The sequence below is a fragment of the Epinephelus fuscoguttatus genome, linkage group LG15 (genome assembly GCF_011397635.1).
Source record: "Epinephelus fuscoguttatus linkage group LG15, E.fuscoguttatus.final_Chr_v1".
NCBI classification, from domain to species: Eukaryota; Metazoa; Chordata; class Actinopteri; order Perciformes; family Serranidae; genus Epinephelus; species Epinephelus fuscoguttatus.
In genome coordinates this window covers 16,407,728-16,433,161 of record NC_064766.1, presented here as the reverse complement: position 1 = coordinate 16,433,161, position 25,434 = coordinate 16,407,728, and the positions used below count along the sequence as shown (strand labels likewise).

The following is a 25,434-nucleotide window of genomic DNA, read 5'->3' as shown; positions in this document are numbered from 1 at the left end:
GTGGGTACAAATACTTGAACGCGCGAGTGCACAACCCTGTTGCGCGCCCTCGTGGCTCAGCAACTGATGTGATTACAAGTACAAAGTTAACTAGTTATACTGCGAGTACATTGACATACTTTGGAGGTAAAATACTTTATAAAATTACACGAGTCCTGATGTGACCCTTGGCTAGTTAAATGCAAGTCACTTGGTCTGTTTGTGGTTCAAATACACACTACAAGGGGATTTTGCACTCAAGAAAATGCACATGGGCTCATTATCCTTTCACTTTCTGTTACTTCTCACAGTTAAAATCTCACAGCAACACTTGATATCTATTTTATGTTGGGCTGGGCTCCCTTAAAACCATTTAGTATGTAAAAGTCATAGAATCCATACAGTAACACACAATAATTTTCAAATTATACATTATTTATGTCCTATCTTGCAGAATATTGTGGTGCATAGTCTAATCTCATATGAATATTTTTTCTAAAGCATTATCCTATATTGATATCTCAAAGTTTTGAAGCATTTGACAGTTATAAATTGTCCAAGATTTATTTTCTTACATCAATAAATAAGATAAGTCAGTAAAATCAATGTATTTGCCTCATTGCAGTCCTGAAATGTTTGAATCCTTGTTCGACCATGTAAAGCACATTGTAGCTTTGTTTTTAAAAGGGCTCAATTACTCAAATGTATTTGCACTGTAATGCAAGACTCATTTATTTTGACTGATAAAGAATTTTGACTAAGATGTGTACTGAGTGGAATACTCTACAGTTAAAAGAAAAACTTGTCAGTGCTCTCTACTATATAAACTACATACACACTGTTTCTAAATGATCTCTATGCTGATATTAATATAGGTCTATCTGTGATAAGCTAATATCAGCCTGCCATTTTATTAGTCAGGCTCTTCTTCTTTTGACAGTCAAGATGAACTATTTTCTGTTTTAAAAAAAAAGTCGGTTGTAAAGGTGTAAAGGAATACTTAACCCACAAAATCACCATGTGTATATCAGTTAGTCATGCTGTGTTACCTTGAATTCGTGAGGGAAAACCTTGTTCTTCTCGCATGCCTCCATGGAAAATGGCAAACATATTGATTTATTGATTGTTTGGGGATCACTTTTAACAACATCAAAGCTATAAGAAACATTCATTTACAAACTCTCACACAGCTCATGTAATAGAAGTCTCATTTATCCAGTTGTATGCTCAGCACTTCCAAAATACATGCTAAAACCTGACTATTTAAAACTAAACTAAAAGAGGAACTTATCTATGCTCTCTTCAAAGCCAGACTCCACTTTTAATGAAAATGCATGTGTTTGGGAAGATGTTGGTGAAGATTCTCAGTCATCCAGGTCTTTGTAATGGCCATTAGGACTGAAGAAGCCTCTTGGATGAGAGGTGAAACGTCTTTAAGAAACTCAAGCAAGTCCAGTTGTCTACGATACAGAGCTTAGGATGTGTTTGGGAAGTAATGAGCATGAGCTGGATAAATGAGACTTGGATTACACTGCAGGAGCTGAGTGAGAGTTTATAAATGAATGTTGTATGTTGTTTTGCTGTTGTTAAACATGGTTCCCATTTAATAAATCAATGTGTTCTCTGTCTCTCTCTGTGTTTGCTGTGGAGGCACGCATGAAAAACGAAAGATTTCTTCACAAAGTCAAGGTCACACGGCATGACTAACTGATATACATATGGTCATTATGTGTGTTAAGTATCATCTTTTTTAACCGGAAATGACAAACAGTGCCATAAGTGCATCTATCTTTGTGTGATTTATCCACTTTCATGTCATTGTTATGTGTAGTTGAGTAGTTTTTTTCCAACTCTCCCCCACACTTAACTGTTATTAACTCAGTTCACCCTCCCATTAGAGCAAGAGATCTTCTGTCAGTTTCACACAACACATTATTAACACATCAAGATTCAGTTCTTCTTGGCCGCAAGCCTGGCTGCAAGAAAACGAACTAAAGCTAAGTCAATACTTTGTGATGCTGATAATGTGAGATCTCAAATTTTAAAATAAGACAGTTTTAAATAAAATAACATTAAATGTTAGTGCAGGGGAATCCCCAGGTTTCATAGTGTATTTGCTTCGTTTGAACTATTAGTGTTCCACTACCCTCTCTTAGAGACCATTGACAACTGTCAACTGCCACGGTTAAATCCATCTTCGTGACAAGACGTGTAGACCTCTGCTCTGTAAGCTGCTGAGGGAGTAATCCACTGTGGTAAACTGAATTATGACTCTGTGGGAATGCTCCACTCTGCATGTAATTTATGCTGTTTACAGCTTTCCAGGAGGTCACCCTGGACATATATGTGCAAAGATAACACAGGACTAACTTGAGTGTTTCCTATTTTGGGGTTAAAGCTAATAGGTTGTGGGAGAGTAAAACCACTTTTCCAGAGTTGGAGTGTCTTACATAAGAGTTAAGAAGAGAAAAAAAGACTGGAGTAAAAGCTTTATGTCTATAGTGTGATTTTCACTTATGTTTTTGAGGTGTCAGGGTGGCTCAGATCAGATGGATACCATGTCCCCATGACGTCAGGAGGCTAATCCAAGTCATGACCTTTAGTTGGGCAGTCCCCTCTCCTCTCTCTTATCTTTCTATCAACAAAACTTTAAACAATAAGTAAAGCTATATTAAAATCCCTTCTGGTGTCTGTGACATTTCAAAACACATATTTTATCTTCCCAGTTAGTAAATGTAACAAAAACAAAACAGAGGAATAGAATAATCACTACTTTATTACACTGATTAATATACAAAAGTTAATCTGGTCTACAGAGGATACAGGGAAGCATGACTTACTGTAGGCACACAGTTAAAGGATGGCTGCAGATAAGTGGCAGTTTCAAAGGTGACTGTTACGCGGCATACATTTAGTCTTGTACTAATGTAGTCAAGTCATTCATGCATTATTCTTGCAGTATGAACTTTTAAGCCATGTCATACATTTGATTAAAAACATTTTTTAAAAAGGCATTGTGTGGCGACGAATATAGGACTTTAAAATCTCATCACAATGTTAGCATGTAGCCTGTAACAACTTCTTTGCTCAATATGTCTTTATCTCTTGTATGGGTGTTAATATACAGCCAGACTGCTTTAAAGAGTTTTATTTCTATTTCTGTTTTAAAGAGTCTGCAGGTAAATTTGACATACTGTACATCTGTCCCACTAAGCAGCTCCTAATTCAGTTTCAACTTTCAATTTCAGCCAATCAGCTCGTTGCATTTTAGAGGAAGCAATGCCACAATAATTGGCAATTTTTTGAAAGGAGTCTAGTGTGACTTTCCATTAAAAAAGAACGGTACATATTGGCAAAAATTGACTATAACTGCATTAAAAACAATGAATTGAACTCCATTATCACATCATACGTGATGTTAAAAATTGTACATTTTAAAATGACCTTTAATTTGTTCTTACTAAATTAAGCACAAATGTAGATATGTATTTTCTTTTAAGCTCTGGAAATGTAGAACCAGAAATACTGTTACATAAAAAACGATGTTGTGTTGAAGCCAACTTTCATGTCTATTTCAAAACATGATGTCCAGATGTCCTGTTACCTAAATATTGATTCCGAATTAATACTATTAAATGTGTGCAAAGGTGCGGTTATAAATTTCTCAAGTGGTGAAATCCAAGAACATTACTGCCAAACAAACAGCAGCAAAGAAATAAAATCTTAGTTTACACAAATGGGCGAAGGACTATTTTCATTGTTACCCTTTTTACACTTTTATGCAAGGTTTATTCCGATAGTTATTTTAGAGTTTCGTTAATATACAGAATACAACCCTTTTTGGAACTTTACCAGCTTCAGATAAGTTTAGAGTAAAATACATGCAGGTCTTTCCTCTTTTTAACATCATAAATGAAACCCCTTTTCAGTTAAAAAAACAAACCTGTCATATACAGTCATTCCCTGTAGTGAAATCTCAGACAACACATTTCAGCATGTAGAAAACATCTTCAACAAATCACCATGTAAACAATTCTAGTACAGGTCACAGTGTTTCAACAGGGGGTGTCATACTGTAACTACAATTTAGGCCTCTAAGCTGTTCGTTCTGCAGGTTTACAGTTAAACCCTTATACAGTTAATGTGCGTGAAAACACATGACAAAGTGGAATGTAAAGCCGCTGTGTTTGACCTCTAGAATGTTTGTCTGAGGTTGGATCTTGACAACCTCTCATTCAAAATATTCTAATTCAATTCTTTGCGAGAGGGATACATACATGTACACAAAAGCGGTAGCCTTGTAAAAAAAAATGTGTGCCACAGTGCAATGGAACCTACAGAGCAGTTGGCTCTTGGAATAAGAAATATAGTTGCATTAATAGCCGAAACTCAACTTTAACAAGATGACTTGTTATTAATGTGTGCTGATTTTTAAAGTTACTATGGAAAATGGGATAAAACTGCCTCTTAGTAATGAGCTGTGTACTACAACACAGAAATGCTGATGTAATTCAGACACAACACCACCTGAGGGGGACAAACTGAAGGCCTTCTGCTCCCAGACCTCAGCAGAGTTAAAACTGCTACAATTAAATGAAATAAATGTGCAATGACCCAAATAATACTGTTGTTTCATGTTGCAGTTGACCACATGTGCAGGCTGACCTCCGTCTGTCCACTGTCCTGTCTTGTCCAGGAGTAAGACACTGTGTGCATTGTGGACTATGTGCTGCAGCGGTGGGCTCCCTGCTGCTGAAGGATGTAATCTCATCAGCTGCTGCTGATACTAGCAGCATCTCCTGGCGGACGGAGCAGGCTGCCGGGTCAATTTAAAGGAGTCGTTGCTCTCCACCTCAGTATTCTCCAGGGGTGGAATCTGTTTACCTAAACACACACAGTACAGGGTCATTTACAGAGCTGTCATGATGGCAGATTTAACTATTTTTAATATATTAGAAGTTGTATTATTACCTCTGCAATGCATAAACCAGCACTACTGGAAGCCATAAAGCTTAACAAGAAATGTCCAAAGATAAATCAGTTTAAAAAGAGGTATAAAGAGATGATATTCACAAGGTACAAGAATGAAGAAGGTGTTTGACTGTCTCTTTATTTATTCATTTATTTATTTATTATCATCAGTTTTGTGTATGTGTGAGTATATATACATAGTTTGACAAAGCAAAACATACCTGTCATAACTGGATAAGGATATGAAGATAAGATTTTTTTTAATAACGTGTGTATCTATCGATCAAGTATTTTTGTAATTATTTCATATTTTGCTGTAATACAAATATTATTAGTAATTAATTTAATATATTAGAATAGGTCTAGAAGAAATAATTATTGTACAGCTTTATACTGATGAGGAGCTACTTAATTGACTATTATTCATTTATGGAGGAGGGGTGGGAAAAAATAAGGTTGTACTTCCTCCCACTTCTTTTTGGACATGTAAATCAGATCTTTATATATTGTTTTCAGTTTTCATGCTTCTTTTAGTAACCTGTTTTTTTATGTCTGTCTACTACTGTATGATTATTTGTTTCTTTGCTACTTACATCTTTGAAATAAACTGCTTTTTACTAACTAACATGATATATTTGCTGGCCAAAACATAACGCCAGGGCTACCGCTTTTCATAAAATAATACAAAATGTAAAACCAAAATATGCCAATTTCAAAAGACGCATACTTCTAAAATGTTATTAACTGCTATAAATCATTTTAGTTCAGTAAAAAATATATAATGGAATCTGGTAAAAACATACTTACAACTTACAAAGTTGAAGAAATAAAAGCACATGATTGCTGCATCTGAAATGGCATACTATGAACTACATACTCAACATGTGTGCTATAGTTCAACATAATTTGGTGTGAAAACAGTATTCTTTGGAGGCACTAAGCTGTAATTATCACTTGCCCCTTGCCAGTTGGAGATGTGCAACCATGGTAACCTGTGCCAACCTAGGGATTACTCTCAATTTAACAACAATAATAATAACAAAATATTATGAGTAGCAAAGTGAAATCTTATACTTAAAAATATATTGATGTTACAGAGCTGTCTTGATTGCTGTCCGCCATTGTCTGTTATGAATGTTGTTGTCACTGCAATATTGCATTGTGGGATATTTATACTAGTGTAGTGTCTGGTGTTTGCATACTGCAATATTTCACCAGAAATAGTTTGCAATTCACATACTACTGTCCTCATGCTTCAGACATACTAAAAAAAATCTCACATACTGTTTAAGTGTGCAGCATTTCGGACGCACCCAAAATAAAGCACATTGACAAAAATGCAAAAAACCCTCTGTAACCTGAACAGTAAATCAGTCATATTTGATTTGTAACTGAAAGAATTAATGATTTTTCCACATGTCATTCCATGTAAGTCATCCATCCCAAAAGACATTACATGGTGCACAATAAAATGAGAAATAAGTAATATCTTGCAGCATTACTAAAAGGCTTCTCTAAATTCAACAGTACGTATCTTCCTCTTTACTGCTAACTCCCAAAATAATACAGACACATAAGCCACAGACACACAGAGTAAAGACAGACAAGAAACCTACTGATTTTCTGAAAGAGCTCCTCAACATTGACAGCATTTCTGGCACTAGTCTCGATGAAAATAGCTGCAATTGATTCAGCAAACTCCTTAGCTTCCTTCATAGGAACTTCCCTGAGAAGAAGAAGAGAAGAGAAGAACATTTAAGTAGGTGTGGAGTAGGTTCACAGTTAACAAGGGTCCCGTGGCAAATCAAAATTTTTATCAGTGACTTTCATCCATTACAACTCTGGCTAGTTTGCTTTGGAAGAGAGCTGGAGGAGATTTTTATGATGAATATGAAACTCTACCAAAATGGTGCATCATGAAGATTCTTGAAACAAACTTTATATTATCACCATAATGCTGATGCGAAGCGATTTCTTTACAGCTATGGCAGTCTAAGAAAAGAAGCCTTTGCTCACCTGATGTCTCCTAAATCATTCTTGTTCCCTGCTATGGCTACAACAATGTCCTCTGGACCGTGTTCTTTCAGCTCCTTCACCCACTTCTTCAGCGTCTGGAAGGAGTCCTGAACAACAAGAGCACATCATGGTCAACACTGAGATAGGTTCTTTATGAGAGCATGCCCAACTGCTTTTACAACGTGTGTCACATATTCATCGCATTAGATGATGTTTTTCAGATAGTTTCCATGAACCGACCAGGAAAGAATGACATTTGTAAGTCATGGAATCGAGGCATCCCAGAGTGATGGAAAAGTCATTGAGTTTTACATCAGGCTCATAGTGTGAAACCGGCTGCTTCTGTTACACACATTTAATACACTAGGGAGTTACTGAACACAGCAGCAGCTCTAATGGTACGTTTATAGTTGAAGGGCAGTGCTCGAGTGCTTCAATATTTAAGTTAGGTGAGGCAAAAAGGATTGTTAGTTAAAGGGATTTAGTCCACTAGTCTGGGGATGACAGCACCCCACCCAAGTTTAATATCCTGTCATCCCTTTGATTTAATGATTAAACAATTAGCCCCCATTTTCCACCTTATCTTTAACTTGTCATTAAACCAACAGAGGGTGCCGACGAGTTGGAAGCAGTCCATAGTATCCCAGTGGCCCAGTGGATGCTCCAATCCGATATCTGGATCGAATATCGGCCCCGATATCATCAAAAATAGATGGATCAGGTATTGGAAAATGCAACCTATACCTGAGGTGATCCTTTCCCTTTAAATCAATTGCGACGCAAGCTACGTCATACGCAGAGTTGGGTATAACGTGTTACAAAGTAACGCATTAGAGTACTTTGATTACTTTTTGCAGTAACGAGTAACCTAACGCGTTAGTTTGCTGTTTGAGTAATCAAGTACATTTTCAAACAAGACATCAGTTACTTTGGTTACTTTTAGAACGCTGGTCCTTCAGCTCCAAAACAGCAACGGCTGTCGTTTGGTTCTAGTAACCGAGATGACGTTAAACCTATCAGTCTGAAAGAAGCCATGGAACTTGTTGCTCCCTACGTGGTCGGAGAAATGCTGCCGTTGTCTACGGTGGAGTCTAAATAGGTAGAGTAGGATTCGCTGACAGACATATTTCAGACTCAGGACTTGCATTATGCCTGGTACACGCTACGCGCTGCTACTCACCAATTATCCCCGGTCATTTTTCATGGCGTGTGTGATGTCATCGGGTTATTCTTGTCCTATTTCTATTACTTTCACTATTATTTGAGTCAGAACTGTGTCTGTTCATGTGCCAGCCGACATGTTATTGTAGTCACCTAAAAGCGTCAGCAGATGGCAGGAGCTACATTTGAAGCGCCATATGTAAACTATCAAGCTACTGTATTTTCCACAGGAAGTTCTGACAAATGTTTCAGAATAACAGCCTATTTAGAAAATGGAGGGATTCTCTAGCCGAGGTTATAAGGGGCTTTTAATTTGAAACAAGTGTTGAGTTTGAAATGACGGTGCGATATGTTAATTTTACAAAGACAACGGAGCAGATAAAAAGTAAATATATAAACACACAGAGGGATTAATGAATAACGGACCATCTATAATGTAGTCTGTTTCAAATGAAGCTGGGAGCCTCTGCAGTTGTGGTGAGTAAAAGTCCCGCAGCTATTTGTTAATGTTATTACTTTATGTCCGACCGTGAGGATGTAACGATGTTTGCCAGCTTGATGCTAATGACAGTAACGTTAACTCAGCGGGTTGACAAAGTGCCTCTGCTGTTTCACACCATCATTTCCCCCTTTTACTGTGTGGTAACATCCCTAGAGGAAATATTAAAAACGCTGGGGTGTTGTTGTCATACAGTTGTCTACGGCAGCAGATTGTTCTGTGTTTCTACTGGTCAAAGTGACGGCTGTGATGGGAGAACTGGATCTCAGTGAAGGGCAAGTGGTCCATAACTTTAATTTTGGAGACAAAAAAAATGTAGGCTTAGCGCCCTGTGGTCCATTGCCCAATAGGAAATGTAGAATACTCAAAAGTACTTTAAAAGTGCTTGAATTACTTTTCTCAGGGAGTAACGTTGGAAGTACTTTTAAAGTACGTGAGTTACTTTACTCAGGGAGTAAATCATGGAGCAAAGGAGAGAATCTGCTGTGGGGAGGCATTTCACACTATTTCAACTGCTATTGCACAATTGTTTATTTTTGTTAAAAATAAATAGTTCATCATTGTATTAATCTGTTCCATCTTGTTTCATTTTATTTTAGGAAAGAACTGCGTAGTCATATATGCCTGATGCCTCTAGTCTTTTCTGTTCTACATGTAAAGGTATATAGCTTTTTAGGTCAACCATGGTATCAAATTGGTATCAAAACTGAAAAAGCTGGATCTGTGCATCTCTAGCCGGCACGACAACAGATTCAGTTTTAAACTTTGCTGACGACTCTAATAGTTAGTCTCCTCCATGCCAATGAAAACAGCCATGGACCTGTAGTTGATGCATTTGTAGAGTGGTGTGACAATGCATTTCTTCAACTAAATATACAAAAAACTTAGAACATGTATTGATTTTAGGCCTAAACTGTCAACTTCTCTTAAAACCATCATCAAAGGACAGGCGGTTGACTCTGTAGAAAACTATAAATATATCTTGGGACTGTAGTGGATAACAAGATGAATTTTAATTCTCACACTGAGGCAATGTGCAAAAAAGGCCTGCAGCGTCTTTCTTGCCTCAGGAAACTTTCACATTGACAAGTCTCTTATGATCCTAATTTACAGAAGTTATATTGAGTCTGTTTTGACCTTCTCTCTTTGTCTGCTGGTTTGGCAATCTCAACATCAGGTCCAAAAATGAATTGAATGAAAGTAGCAAAGTAAAAACAAGTAGCAAGATCTTGGGAGTTCAGCAGAGTACATTATGTGTCCTGTTTCATAAACAGATAGGATGGAAGGCTAAAACCTTCCTTTCTCTGAGTTATAGTTTTTGCCTTCTGCCTCTCGGCTCAGGATTTCCTGTTGTAAGTAACAGACAGACGCACTCAGTCATACCTACTGCCATTTCTCTGTTTTGAATATAAGGCAATGGAAGAGTCAGACTTTGGCTGGTTGTTATTCTTGTTATGATCATGTGATGAGTCACGGTGATGATGTTGTTAATGTTGATACTGATGGTTGTTGTTCCCCCACCTCCCCCAGTTGTTGAGTATTACCTCTTATGTAATCTCTCGAGTCTTTCTATGTGTTTTTTATTTGCCGTGCAACTAACTGTCCTCCAGGGACAAAATAAAGTTGAAGTTGATCATGAGTGTCGAGTTATTCTTACCAGTTTAGTTATGTCATAGACAATGACAGCAGCAGCCGATCCTCTGTAGTACATAGGGGCTAATGAGTGAAACTAAAAGAGACAACAATCAATATATCAAATCAAGCACAGTTACAAAGAAATGTCACCTAAAGTTATAAACATGACTTCAAAAACAGTCCATGATCATTTAGCTCTCAGTGTTTCTGAACTGTTTATTTAGTTGGTGAGAACTGAACACAATCTTAAATCTGGGTTGTAACATTAAAAATACTATGTTAACCCATAAAAGAGTAACACAATATACAGTAGTGTGAGTAGACTGTGTCCATATTCTTATGTGATGACGGCCTTCATGAAAAAGTTGCTTCTTTAGAAGTTTCAGCTCCTCATAGTTCACTATGAAAGTTGCTCCAGCGTTCAGAGGAATGCTCTTATAGAGAAGTGTTTACAGCCTCCACATGAAACTCACACATTATATTGTATTTGACATTACATCAAAATCCAATATGTGTATCCTTTAAGCTGTAGTTGGTAACTTTTATTTAAAAAATTTTTTAAAAATTGCCATATTTGCTCAAACTGTCACTGTATTCACGCAACATGAAATGAGACAGATAATATTCTATTGCCTTGCAGTGCTTCAAATGGCCTTACTGCACGTGAACAAAAACAACCGAGCAGAGCTGAGGAGTCTTTAAAGCAGCTGTCAATCTTGTCAATCGCTGCTCAGGAACTGCGTTCAAACTGTCAAACTATGCAGTGCTGATCAAATATAAATCACGATTCTGGTACTTCATTTGCTTTTTCTGGCCTAAAACATTTTCAGGAATATACTTTAGTGTACTGTTTAGCTGTAAAATGACAAAGTTGCTCTGGCTGGTGGGTGGTGTTTGATATTTTGGTTGAATGTATCCAAATGGAGACCGGGTCACAAACTGTCTCATTTTACAGTCAAACAGTACACTAAAATATGTTCCTGAAAACATTTGAGGCAAGAAATAGACAATGCAGTAACAGAATCTTGATTCGTATTGGATCAGTGTTGCATAGTTAGACGGACTGACTGCAGTTCACAAAGTGATTGAAATGATTGACAGCTATGTTAGAGACTCCTTGGCTCTAATTGGTTGTTGTTGGTGTGCCACAGTTGATTCTAGCAAATACTATTAGAGGCAGTAGGAAGAGGAGGAGGGACATTAATATTTTCAGACTCTGTCACATGTACTTCTTTCAGAATATAATGACAGTTTCAGCAAATATGACAGAAAGTTATTTTCATAACTGTAGCTTTAAGGCCTTAACAAACATGTTGAAAGCATTTCCATCTCCAAGACACATCCAAATCTTTATTGTAATGTTCCAAAAACTGGGTTGTTTACATGTACTTTTCTCCTCTTTTCTTTCACAGCACATCACTACCAGTGACTGCAGTCAGTACAAATGTGTATCACATCATCCTTGTGCTTGTGGCAATACAAACAATAAGGCCCACTCATCAAAACACAGCTCTAAAGCACCACTAGTGGTCAGAAACGTCACTGTGTCTTTATAGTGCATGCAACTAGTGGTCATGATAGCAACATTGTAGTCATTTAAGTGTGGTGACATGATTTCCTCAAATAAACACCTTTAAACTTTGTTCTTAGTGCTTTGTTCAGATTTTTAACTGTATGTATGCTGTTTATCAAACAGATCACACAGATAGTTTCAAGTGATAAGTTTAATATTAGTCCCACAAATAAAGACAACTTTAAACCCTGGTAACAGAAGTTCCAAGATATCATTTTCACACAAAAGCAGGAAATACGTGCACTAGTTTTTCCATGCTGTAAGCATGTCTGGGCAAGCTTTAACTACCCTCACCACCCCCGTCCAAATAATGAATCACTGTGATGATACCACTGCCTTGTGACCTTTGAACCCCATGTGAATCATCTTATCTCATGCCTAATAATAACTCTATGTCATGAGGACTGCTAACAGTGAAATTACTGTGTCACTGCTAGCTTCCTGTATAATGTGATGGGAAATTAACTTAACTTACAGTCATGTGTGCTAATAATAAGTAAAGCAGTCATTTATGATGTGATTGCACTCACCCTTTCCTGTCCGGCTGTATCCCAGATCAGAAATTTGTGTAGTTCATTTCCAGATGGCACTGTTTTGGTTAGGAATGATGCTCTGTGGGTGATAAAGAGCATTTCACAATAATGCTTCAGAGCATGTTCCTTAAAATGCAACGGAAGCAAATCAGTCAAGTCATCAGTGGAAACAAAGAACACACAGAAGAAAGATGGTCGACACTGAACCCACTTTGCCTGAGAGCACTAATGTAGTGTTGCGTCAGAGGCGTACAGACCAACCATCAGATAAGACAGAGCCAACACAAAAACAAACATTTGTTTTGATATGGCTAAAGTGATATATTTTTTTTTTAAATCCACTTTTTAAACCTTTTTATCTCAGCCTAATGTTGCCTTCTGCATGTCCCAATTCCAGATCTCACCAGTCTCATGACTTGTAAACTGTACATTATTTCCTTAGTGTGTTTAAGCTTGGCATTTGTCTGGCTTATATTATATTCTTTTGTCTGCTATTTGTGACCTGACCCACCTTTCAAAGAATATGCATTAACCATCACTTTGTTAGGGACCGGGGCATATTCTATTTTGTCTTATGTAAAATGAGGTAGCCAATTTCTCTTATGTCTGACTTAACATTGTCCCCTCCGTAAATTTAACCATTTAGCTTAAAAAACGTTCTTGATACTGAGGTATTTTTGAGCTTCCTATGATTAGTTATACTGGTGTAAATATATGAACTGACTTAACCTTTATGTGATAGAAATGACTTAAAAGTTTTATTTTTTGTATAAATGTCACGTGACATCTCACCTGGTCACACTAAACAAGGGTGTTGTCAATTCAGACTTTGGTCTTAGTTTGATATCAGTTTGGGACTATAAAGATGGCTGAAGCTCATAAACACATAACACCTGGCATCTCTATTGTTTGATTGAGTTGTTTTCTGTTGTTACACTGTCTTTTGTGATATGTAGGCTACTGCGGTGTTCTTACCCTATTGTGGGACTTATGTTGTGGTCAAAATGGTCCTGAACAAATCTGCAAACTATGCTGGATTTTCCAACTCCAGTGTCCTGAAAACACAGGGTGACAACATCAATAACAGCACATCAGTCAGAGCACTCCTAACACACACACACACACACACACACACACACACACATTTGTCACTGTGCTACTAACATGTCACAGCCTTGCAGTGTCACTATTTGTCACCCTATTGATTGGGCAACTGTTTGGTCACATGCCCACTCCATCACATAGTTTACTGTCAGTGCACAGATTCTACAACTAGCTCTGATTGTAAAGTCAATATTATTTGTGTAAAACAACACAATGCATCTCCCAGTTCCCTAACACATTAACATGAAAACTTAGAGACATATGGGCCTTTTTGGCTGCATTTTATCTATGCTTTATGGAGTTTTTGTTGATGCAGGCACGATGACAGCTCTTATTTTAGCTTCACACAGCTGCAGTATGAAGAAAACCTGCTACATATAAGCACAGGGGTAACAAAAGATTGGTAAGGGCTGTCTGAGGAATGTTTGCTGAGCATGTCAGTTTCTGTGGCAGACTGCACAGGCCTGGTAAACCTCCATGTAGCTTCAATTCATTAACAAACTACCACTTTGCAGACTAAACATATGTGGACATCCCCGACGGCGTGTATAAAGAGGGACTGCTGTTTTGCTAACGCAGCAGGAAATCCTAACTAACGCCTTACTTGTAGCGGTTTGTCTTATGATGACGTAATGGGTGATAAACTGTCACGTCCGTCAAAAATTCAGACAGAAACACGCAAAAAACGACAGATAATCGATGTAAATATAAAAAAACAGACGTACACGATGAGAAAACAAATGTAATATGGCTGCTGCGCCCACCGGCCGTTCAGTTATTGGTTTTTAGGCAACTAGCTCAACATTTTCAAGTTTCTGACGAAGAGCAACACGATAAAGACCGTTAGAAACCAACCCAAGTATTAATGTCAGTTACTGAAGCTAACGTCTGTTACTGTGTTGTTACGGTCAAAATGTTGTCCATTAGTTAACGTTAGACTCGCAGCAGGAATACAGAAGGAATTTTCCCCCAAAGTGGATCAACAAAAACATCTGACACTTACCCCTAAAAGGCAAACTTTGAGCTCCCTTATGGCCATGGTGAGTTGTGGAAGTTTTTTTTTAAATCATTATTTGTCAGTGTTCACTCAGTGTCTTTGTCTCGTCATGCTTAAAAACTCAGATTTTTTTTCCTCTTCTTGGGTAAAAAGAGAAACCCAGCCCCTGAGACAGACAGACTGACCAGCTATCCTACCGTCGAGTCAATTGAAGGAGTGATACGTTGAACTTCCGGTGGGGATTTTCAAAATAAGACATGCACAGTCCAGTATTCTCCATATTGTAGATTTCCTTCCGACACGAAGGGGAAAATAATCAATAGTAAATATAATTATAATCATAAATAAAGTTTACAAAGTGTCATAAATATTACTACCACTTATAGTATTACAGTGTACCGCAGTTTGGTTTGTCCAAGTGGTGTTTCCGTACCCCAGCAGAGGTTATGCTCGACTGCTGTTGGTAGGTACAGTTAATTTGAAACACTTGTGGGCCAGTGCCGTAGAATATAACAAGGAAATTATCAAAAGTTGTTCATTTACAAAATGTAGACACAAGTCATTACTTAAATGTATATGTCCTGTGGGCTTCACGGTTTTACACCACACTTAAAAACAAACATTCCAGTGAAATAACAATAGGCAAAACATATTTGATTAGAGGGGGACTTTAAAGGAATAATCATAACTATAATCTTTATGGACAGAGACATTGTGTTTCAGTGGGGAAGTTCTGAAACAAGGAAATATGGATGTACACACCCATAAATAATTTAGTTTCCACTTGGGTATCATAATTTCAAAATAAATAAACTCCAGACCAAGGTTACCGTGCCTGCTGAACATATACCAGAGATATTATCTCTGATGTAACTGTCAAGATATTCCAAAAATGTAAAGAACGTTTTATTTTGAAACCATTTTTTGCTCATTTCCTGTCTCTTTCTGCCTGTTTCTTTCTACTTGTTAGAGCTCCGTTCCAAATCGGAAACCAGTAAAAACAGTGACAAAAACTCGGGTGGTTCCACTATCTCTTTAGATACCAAAGCCTTGATTCTGGATCCAAACACAACAATGACATGCTTCACTTCCTCAAAATGGATGCAGAGGTTTTATTTGGATCCTCATTAGGCTGGGAGAGGGAAAAGTATTCTGAGAATGTGTAATGGAAAATAGGAATCACTGAATATGGACTGCATGTCCAGCAGACATAGTTGAGTAAAAAGGTCAACATCAGGCTTTGTGTCAGAGAAAGAGACAGAGATATGAATAAATTATTCAGATCGACACTTTATTCTTCACAGCATTATTCTGTCTGCAACGATAAGCTACAAAAAGCTTAGAACAATATGAAAATAACCTCATGAGAAGCTTCTGAGCCCAATCTAGCATTTATCTGTTTCAGTCACAGGATTAATAACACGTTGAATCATAAATCCAGATGAGATTGCTTTGATTTGCCCGTGACCAAAGCAGGGGCAGTCACACTAGCATCCTCCGTACAGGTCATTAATAATAATAAAAAAAAGAACGTGATAAAACATAAGAGCTGAAAATACAGTATGTTTGCAATTTTACAATGATATACACAAACGGTAAGTAAGTCAGGCCGTGCCTTTGCTTTAAATATCACTGAAGGTATGACAGTACTTTGCAATAGTCATGAATCAGTTGTGAAATGAAATGATTGACTTGTAACTTTGTTTTTTTTACTCACTTCCAACTGATGCCATGAACAACTCCACACATCATGAGTTAAAAAACACAATCAAATACACAACAGAACTTAATAAGCCTCCTGCGTGTCTCTGCGTTTAGCGACAATAATCATCACTACAGATTAGCTGTTCCATCGCAAAACTGGACAATTGTCATTTTCCACATTTCCTTGTTTGTGCAAGAGCGGCAGAGACGACAGAGACGATGATTGCACTACAGAGCAGAGAGTGTAACAACGCTGCCTCCAGCTGTTTGTCTACATTTTTCCAGTGATGAATATGCTTTTGTTGCGTATTTGTTTGCCGTTCGTGTTTCCGTCCACTGGTCAGTTGCAAAGTACAACGCCATTGTGTTTATGTGCATCTGCTGTTCAAAAGAAAGCATCTACAATATATTTATATTCATATATTACTAAAAAGCTGTAACTTAAAATCAATGTATTTCTCAAATATTCATCCGTATTCTTCAGAATACTACTTAAATATATAACATATAGATAGACCAATCATAAATTCTTCATTATTCAAAGAGCTTTTGTATTAGTGGTTCTCTGGGGAAACGTGTCCAGTCTGGCATCTTCGGTTATGGCACAGTGGTCTCTATCCTAACATGTCCAATTTGCATTTAGGTGAGGGACATAGTGAGATACAGGGACTGAGATTATGTCTAGTATATGTTCATTTCTTGAGACCTTACCAGCAAAAAATAATCTCTGTCATACACTGGCAAGGTGCCTGACTTTTTTTTTTTTTCTTAACTCTCTTCCATCCCACTACCTGCTTTATGATCCCTTCATTTCTCCTTTCCCCCCTTCTTCCTTCATACAGGCTTGGCACTGTGGATTTGATAATATGGTCCACCTGGTCTCTCACAGTAATAGCCAGTTGTCCGCTACTATGTTTTTAGCATTTTGTGTTTTGCATGGAAAAATAGGAAACAAGGTGATTTCTGCTACAGAGTCAAAGACAAAGACAGTATGACAGATTTTTCCATGGCTGCCGCTCGGTGGACACAATTACCTCATGAACTCATGGATCCAGCAACGTGAAATCTCCAGTGGATAACAAGTGACACTACAGGACAACTGACCAGCGGTAGAGACGTACAGCAGCACAGGGCCACCAAACACGTCGCTGAGATGACATCTCACATGTTGGTGTCCCTCCTGTCTTTGTTTGGTGAGGGCTTCGAAGGATCCTTAGCTGCCTTGCCGTTGGCCGAGGTGGCGGCGTCCACACCGACGACCACCGCGGCAACGGAGCGCTTGGTTTGCTCCTCAGTGCGGGGCTCTGGGCTCGGCTGCGTGGGCGGGGCCTGCTCGGCCGGCGGCTGGACGGTCAGTTCCTGCTGCAGTTTGTGGCTCTGCAGGAGGCGGAGCTGGACGCGGAGCTCCAAGATGGCTTCCTGCTCCTCGTGGATGGCCTGGTTCAGGTGGGTGTTTTTGTTCTACAGGGCAGTGACACACAGACAGTGCTAAAGAAACCAACTGATTAATCTCTGGCAACAATCAGAGAGAAAATATCTACTCTATATTGCTTGTGTCCATGCTCAAAAAACATCCTCTGAGAAAAAAACTATTCAATCAATATTCTAAAATGTACTTTCAGACTTTCAGAACTCCACAAAAGTCACTTAAACTTTCAGGTGAAAAACGGACAGCCAGTGTGTGCTGCACGTTCTCTCACCTCCAGTTCCTCGTTTTGCTTCTGCAGGTCTTCCAGAATCATCTGCAGCTCTTCCTCATCTTCACTCTCACTTTCACTGTCCGATGAATATTCCTCTGTCTCACTGCGGCCCTGCTGTCGACTGAGGAGCACAATGCTGGGTTATGGTTGAGTACAGGTAATGATATTTCTATATCATATTACAACATATTTACTAACAAATTTTCGTCTTCTCTTACCTCTGTATGTCTGCGATCTCAGCTCGCAGCCTCTCGATTTCCTCCTTCTCAGTAGCAATCTGTCTACGAAGCACCTGCTCGAGAGAGATCAGCTCCTCCTGCTCTGTCAGGATCTCATTTTCCTGATTATCGAGAGGACATGGGGACAAACACAACATTATTCCATCTGAGGTTGGCATACATGGAGCTACGTGAGAGTGAAACAGTTTTAGGTTTTCAGATAGGGCCTGTGAATTGGGTTGCTCTGAGCACATCCTTTATAAATGTGTCTGAATGTCTCACCTGTGCTAAGAGGAGGTTGATGACTTCCTCTTCATTCTCAGTCATTTCTTCTTTTGACACATCTTCCTTTGAGAGGCTTGCTATCTCCTGGGCTATCTTACTCTCACACTCCTGAAAAGCAGAAGGAGGAAAGATACATGAATAATGCCCAGTGAACTCTGTAATGTTAATCTTTGTTTAGAGGTATATCAGACATCGCTGATTCACGTGTATGGTCATCATTTTAGAGGCAGTAGTTTGTGGTGTTGCTGCACTGGATGTTCTTGCCCTTATTACAAAAAAAAAAGCAGACATAGTATCCAGAAACAACTTGCCTGACGTTTGGCCTCCCTCAGTTTGCGTTTCAGAGCAGTCAGGATCCTCTGAACCTCCCAGAGTCGCTCCTCTTTAGATAAGTCCTTCACCCCCGCCTGAAGGTCCCTGTGCAAGCAGTTCAGCAGGAACTCCTGAAACACAGACACATTTTTATTTAGTTGACACTCCACAATGACTTCAAATGGGTGTGATAGTTTAACAAGTTTTAGTTCTGCAATTACAGCCAACAGTGGCAAACTAACTTGTGATCTTTGAATGATGATTATTAAAAAAAAAAGAAACAAACAAACAAGAAACATTTCACCAGGAAGACATTTAGGAGCCACGTAAGGTTATTTCTTTACACTGACTTTCACAAAGATGCTAACGTGATGTTGAACGTGTCTGCACCAGCTTAAGTTTCTCCAGTGTTTGTTTATTTTGCAGCAAGATGCATGCACTGGCATATAAATTAAATGGCACGAACTTCAAGTACATGGTGACAAAACACCAAGTCCTGGCACACTGAGTAACAGAGGCAAAGATAAAGATGTGCACTGCTGACAAAGACAATGTAATATAAACAGAAGCAGCTTACTCTGCTAAATTCCTGCTGCGTTACTGTGCATCTACTGTGTAACACTTTAATCCCTATTTAAAGAGACAATTTATCATCTGCCTACTTAAAAACAAGATATGTAAATATTTGAGTGAGCTTAGGAAGAGCAGTATACACAATTAAGTAATTTGATTGAGAACTCTTCAGCAAGAAATGGATCAGGGCTGCAGCTAGCAAGTGTTTTATGTTATCTGTCAATGTGTAAAAAGTTTTAGGATAACTGAAGTGAAATAAAATGTTCATTATAAGTTCTCTGAGCACAAAGTGATGTTTTCAAATAGCTTGTTAAACAGTCTAAATACAAAGACATTCAATTTAAAATTGTATGAAAAGAGAAAAGCAGGAATCCTCATATTTTAGAGGCCGCGAATGGCAAATATTGACTTAAAAAATTGAACAAAATTTAAGATGTTGCTATTTAAAGGAATAACTTAAAGATAAATGCAAGAAAGGTATGAGTAAGAATACATTTAAATATTAGCTGAAGAATATATTGCACAAGCTAGCTCAGTACAAACACTGGAAACAGGGTAAACTGTCTGTTTCTAACAGTAGTCTGGCTCTGCCCAAAGGTAAAAAAAAAAATTGTACTACCAGCACCTCTACACCTCACTAATTAACATGTTATCTGGTTTATATAATCCATTTAAATACCAAAAACAGCTTGTCGGAGTGCTAGACTATTACCTATCTTGTCATGAGCTCCAGCTTCAAATTGAACAGACAGACATGAGAGTGGTGTCTTTCTCGGAATGAGCATTTTTTCCTCCCTCCATGTCAAACTATTTCTTGATCAATTCTGTCAATAAATGAATCAACTACAATAAACATATTGGCTGCAGCAGGACTGAACCCACCTGTCGTCGGATCTCCTCCTTGATGCTCTCTTGGGTCTCAGGCAGTGCCGGCATCGTTGCCATGTTGGACCAGCGGAGTGGCCGCACCACTGGCTTCAACACTACGTCTCCAAACAGCTCCCTCACATGTGTGAAGAACATGTAAAGGACACGATTCCCGATCTGAAAACAAGATAAACAAATCAGTAAACTCAAAGCACACAGCTTCAGAGCTCTGCACCAGCTGCATCTGGTCTTGTGGTGTGTGTGCGATATGTATTTGTTAGACTGTAATATATAACCCAGTTGTCTCTGCGCCTCGTTCTCCATAACACAAATTCCCGCATATTTACTTAGCCTGATTAAACGGACCCTGGTCTCCACTCATTAATTGAGAGAAGTGTTTATTTAACAGTGTTGTGGCTCCTGCTGCTGTTGGTTCAGAATAAGTGGAGCAGCCACAGAGACGTCCCCTACGGGAATAAATTAGTTTCACTAAACTAGGCCAGGGTTTTAGAGACGAACTGACTGTTTGATCCAATAAAAACCCACTTGGTTTGTTGCTAAGGGGAGGTTTCTTATCTTTGAGGTACACTTGAGCCTGAGCCCATTTTTGTATTTGATGTTTAATTCGCCTGCTCTCTCCAACATTTTGACATTTTCCCGCCTTTTCCTTCCTTCGTTATCTTTTTCCATTAATCTCCATTTACTCAGCTTGATCTGTGCTTCCTCTCTGACCTGTATGGTTGGGTTGAGGACGATGGAGATGTTCTGAATATTCATCTTGGTGTCCACCTCCCTGGCAATGACATGGTCCATGTGCGTGATGAGCCAGGAGAGGAGAAGTCGACTTTCTGGCAACACCTCTGCCAGCAGCCTCTGGAACTCCGTCATCTTCTCGGCCTCAACCTGCCGACCACAGGCGTCCTCAAAGCGCTGGGCCAGCTCCCGGCCCAACAGATTATCTGGCAGCTCACGCAGGTACTGCTTCAGTAGGCTGGCAACCGTGTGGGGGTCATACTCCTCCAGGCAGGGGCACTCCTCACGGTCATATGCTGCTTTCAATTCATCCACCTTGGACTTCATACCTGAGAGAAAGGGAATTTGATGTGAGTATCAATCAGACATACAAATACTAAGATACTAGTTATACCTTTTTCTGCAATAAGACTTTTTTCACAAGGCAAAAAATCAACTTCCTCTGAAAGTTTCTATACCTGACACCCGGTAGATGCCTTCACATTTCATGCCATAACTTTCAATGTAGTCCACACACTCTCTGAAGATGGCTGGCAGCTGGATACCATCATACAGAGCTGTCCTCTTGACAGCTTCAGTCAGAGGTGCTCCAAAGATGGGCCTAAATGTGGGGATCTCCACTGGAACTGGTTCGGCCTCTGTTGTTGGTTTCTTCTTCTTCTTCTTCTCCTTCCATTGTTTCACCACATCTGCAGCTGTCAGGTCTTTAGATTTCTTATCCTTGGCCTTGTCCTCCTTGGGGCCCTTCTCCTTCACCTTGAAGTCCTTCTCCTTCTTCTTGGAGAAGCTAGGCTTCTTGAACACATGGATTCCCTTGGAGCGCTTCATCTTAGACGGGCTCTCTGCTTCGTCTGCTGAACTGTCCTCCTGGAAGGCGGCGTAACCCTCCGCTGCGAAAGTAAAGAAAGAGTTGGAAGAGGCAAATATAGGGTTAGATCTGAGGGGCGAAACACCTCTGTTTTGTTATCCTCCGCCTTCTACGACAGCACCATGATAGCATTGAGATAGAAACAGGAAGAGAGATGTGTGAGCGAGAGAAGATAGCAAAGGAGGGGGAGAATGGGGACTTAGAAAAGAGGTCAGCCACAGATTTAGCATAGCTCCCACAGCACCTTACGCCTCTCCTCTCTAGAACAGGCTCAGTTAAAATATTTTTCCTCAGAGCAAACAGCTGCACAAGAGTGTCAAAGACCGTTAGTGGCCTCTTTGTCTCCTCTAATTGTCACTACTCTGGGTTTCCTGTATCACACCGCTGCCTGAGACACACCTTCTCTGGGTGTGCTCTGAACTGTTCATCTCTTCCTCTCTCCCACCATACCCTGGTGTAGGAGCTAAATACAGACATGGAAAAATCCTGATACAAAGTGGACAATGAACCTGAAAACCACTCAGTGAAAAACATTATCACTAAAGGAACATTTCTCACCGCTACAGCCAACAGGATGGAAAAGTGAGACGCTCTCTCTCTTCATTCAACAGCTACGACTATAGAGACCTTCAGCAACATTACAGTGGTACTGAGTCCTCAAGTGCTCCACAGCTGAAGCTTAGTGGCCGGAAGTAGATGATCTGTATGTACACGGCAGCTCCCAGGTGTTAAATGATAATTTTTCAAACTGCTGTACATTCATTAGTTTTCTGTAACCTCTTATCCTCTTAAAGTTTGTGGGGGGCTGGAGCCTATCCCAGCTGACAATGAGTAAGAGGCATGGTACACCCTGGACAGGTCAAGAGACTATCACAGGGCTGACACAGACAACCATTCACGTTCACATTCACACCTACAGGCAATTTAGTCTCCAGTAAACTTAACCTGCATGTCTTTGGACTGTGGGAATACCCAGAGAAAACCCACACTAACACATGCAAACTCCCCAGCTGGCTGTTTTCACAGCTATCTCCCAAGTCAATTATAAACCATCAAGCTCAAATAACAATATTATATCTTACTCCTTTTCTCCTTCTTCTTGAACTTGTTCTTCTTCTTGCTGTGCTCTTTGTCATCGTCTGAGATGTACGCATCAGGTGCCTCGTGGTGATGGCCATCGTGAGGCGGAGACGGTTCACCCGTGCGATACAAGCCAGGGAACTTGGTGGGACTGATCTCTTCAGAGCTTGGGGTGCGGGCCACGCCCCCTGGGTGCTCAGCCCTGCGCTGCTCCGCAGGGCTGCTGCTGGGGGGCAGGAAGCACTCAGTCATGGCTGCTCTGGCCTTATCACTCCTCTGACTGGCACATCACCTCTCCATTACACCTACAGCGGGCAGAAATACAAGATGATAACACAGATGATCTCAAGCATCATCCAGTTTGCACACAGATTAATTAATAGCTCCTTCTGCTTGTTATCCATCTCTTATTTGCGTAATAGACATGGGCCAGGTCTCTGAGTTTTTCATCTGATTTATTTCTGTATTGACTTGTAGTAATACAGATCATATTTGAAATAAAAATTATATAAAGAGCTGAACTTGAACAATATTGATGAAATAAACCACTAAAAGGATTTTAAAACTCAAGTACCTCATTCCATTTAGTGATTTTAAACTCTCAGCTATTACAACCTATTTGAAGTGTTTGCGACAGCTTTCATTGGAGCTTGAGAACATGAATATACACATACAATCATCTGAACTATATCTGTTGCATTGCATGTCTTCTTTTTGTATGCGTTTCCCCTGCTGTACTCTTGCAAGAGAGATCTTAATCACAATGAGTAAAGGTTAGAAAAGTCTCTGCCTCTACCTAGATCCTCCTTAGTATGAAAGAAGTAGCTTTTAACTAAATAAAAGTAAATTATAGCAACACAACCATATGTTAACTACAATAACAAGAAAGTCTAAACAAAATCCACTCATGTCTCAGCAGTGCCCCACCAAATGAAAATCTATATTAATAATTTTGCCTTTTAAAAAAAGCAATTTCTACACATCATTTATAAACTATGTTAGACCAAGTGGACAACACAGCTATATCACAATTTAAACATCTTTTTTAAAGCTCCTTTCTGCTGCGATGTATATATATATATATATATATATATATGTATGTATATATATATATATATAAAGTTATGTTCCAATGAGACAAACATTTAAAATCTGTAAAAGATGAATTGATCTGTAAACCAAAAATTTTGTACTCAGAAAGTTAGAAGCACCACAAAACAAACTGTAGCCTTTTCCCGCTTCTCCGTCTTCTTTCTTTCTCTCCTGAATGTTTTAATTATGACTTATGAAGAGAACAACTGCAACAGTGACATCCTCCCACCAGATGGGGCTCTGCCACATGAACAATCACATCTTGCTTATCCTTCTTGTAAGATGCAAATTCTGACATCCACAGTCAGAAAAAAATCACAACTACAGCCCTTTCTATTGTATAAACAAACAGTGATTTATCTGACAGTCCTGAAGGCTGTAGATTAGGAAATATGTTTTCATCAGAGTGTTTAGACAATCATTTGAAACGACAGTATGACTGTCTGCTTGTTTGTGTTAAATTGAGCATAAAAGGGAACTCCTCAGCCGTCAGTTTGTAACCTACATACATGTTTTAGGAAGTAGATCGCTTTACGTAATCATTGCAGAGGTGCTGTGTGTTGAAAAGCCTCCGTATACCTACTAAAAACTGAAATATGTTTCTAAATCTGACAGCAGGTCGATGATCTCCTGTTACATGTTGACTCTGCAAACAACTTAAATTTAAGTCAAGTGGTTAGTATGGTGCATCAAAGAAGACGCTGCATTATAAAGAAGAGATATGTGGTAGATTATGTAACACAACAGCCATACATTCACTTGCACTGTCCTAATTGAACCCTGTACACACACTAAATAATACAGCCTGTCTGTCTTTCTGACATCTTAATCTTCCTTCGCTGTGGGCAGATTATCCTCACTATTTTCTTGCCCTTTCCTGTTTCCAGATAGAAGCTACTCATATAAAACCAGTCGCATATCGTCACCTTACTGTTAAAATACTCATTTTAGTTTCTGTACAAACGAATTTAAGCGTATTTACATAGATAACAATCAGAAAGTAGAAGCTCTCCTCTGAATGGAGGGGCCCATATGCTAACGTTAGTTCAGCTAGCAGCCAACCTGCTAAGCTAGCTGATTAGCTAGCCTGTCCGTCACGATTAAAGCCGCTGTTTTGTCAACACAAATCCAACGTGAGATAAATAGTTAGCTACGTGTGCTTAACTCTGTTTTATAACAGCTGTACTGTCACTGAATACGAAAAACACAAAAGACAAGAAACTTTACCAAGAACTATCCCGTTCGGTCAATTTCAGTGTGGCGCTTCCGGTTGTCTGTATACTAAATAAACCAATCTGCGCCTGCGCAGTAGCCCAAGTGCACGATGGGACATGTAGTTCCAAAGCGAATATTCTAAAGGTTTTATCTTGACCGCAAATGTATAGTCTATGACAGTTTCTTGGCTGTGAGAATGATCTGGAATTAATGAAGAATGTTTAGGTTATGGTCTCATTTTTATTTTGACCACAAGCCTGCTGTTATATAAGCCCCATGTGCAGGATGAGAAACTGTCA

General features: G+C 39.1%; 2 protein-coding genes across 2 annotated transcripts; both read right to left on the bottom strand.

Annotated features, from left to right (window-relative positions):
* Positions 1–2,737: 2,737 nt before the first annotated feature.
* Positions 2,738–14,671, bottom strand: rab31 (RAB31, member RAS oncogene family). Its single transcript, XM_049598703.1, has 7 exons — positions 14,475–14,671; positions 13,343–13,422; positions 12,365–12,446; positions 10,284–10,355; positions 6,967–7,073; positions 6,567–6,676; positions 2,738–4,863 (listed from the first exon to the last, which is right to left on the bottom strand). The coding sequence occupies exons 1-7, from the start codon at positions 14,508–14,510 to the stop codon at positions 4,766–4,768; spliced, it is 585 nt and encodes a 194-aa protein (XP_049454660.1). The 5' UTR covers positions 14,511–14,671; the 3' UTR covers positions 2,738–4,765.
* A 1,067-nt stretch (positions 14,672–15,738) lies between these two features.
* On the bottom strand, positions 15,739–25,233 carry ralbp1 (ralA binding protein 1). Its single transcript, XM_049598110.1, has 10 exons — positions 25,148–25,233; positions 22,831–23,133; positions 21,339–21,770; positions 20,860–21,209; positions 20,143–20,304; positions 18,687–18,818; positions 18,373–18,483; positions 18,091–18,212; positions 17,873–17,993; positions 15,739–17,633 (listed from the first exon to the last, which is right to left on the bottom strand). The coding sequence occupies exons 2-10, from the start codon at positions 23,078–23,080 to the stop codon at positions 17,334–17,336; spliced, it is 1,980 nt and encodes a 659-aa protein (XP_049454067.1). The 5' UTR covers positions 23,081–23,133; positions 25,148–25,233; the 3' UTR covers positions 15,739–17,333.
* Positions 25,234–25,434: the final 201 nt, after the last annotated feature.

Excerpts from the sequence above, each read along its gene's own strand:
- ralbp1 (XM_049598110.1), bottom strand. The coding sequence starts at position 23,080 with ATGACTGAGTGCTTCCTGCCCCCCAGCAGCAGCCCTGCGGAGCAGCGC. Across the intron at positions 18,484-18,686 it reads TGAGGGAGGCCAAACGTCAG|GAGTGTGAGAGTAAGATAGC; the intron begins GCAAGTTGTTTC and ends TCTGCTTTTCAG. Across the intron at positions 17,994-18,090 it reads GAGATCGCAGACATACAGAG|TCGACAGCAGGGCCGCAGTG; the intron begins GTAAGAGAAGAC and ends TGTGCTCCTCAG.
- rab31 (XM_049598703.1), bottom strand. The coding sequence starts at position 14,510 with ATGGCCATAAGGGAGCTCAAAGTTTGCCTTTTAGGG. Across the intron at positions 12,447-13,342 it reads AACATAAGTCCCACAATAGG|AGCATCATTCCTAACCAAAA; the intron begins GTAAGAACACCG and ends TATCACCCACAG. Across the intron at positions 7,074-10,283 it reads TCTATGACATAACTAAACTG|GACTCCTTCCAGACGCTGAA; the intron begins GTAAGAATAACT and ends CTTGTTGTTCAG.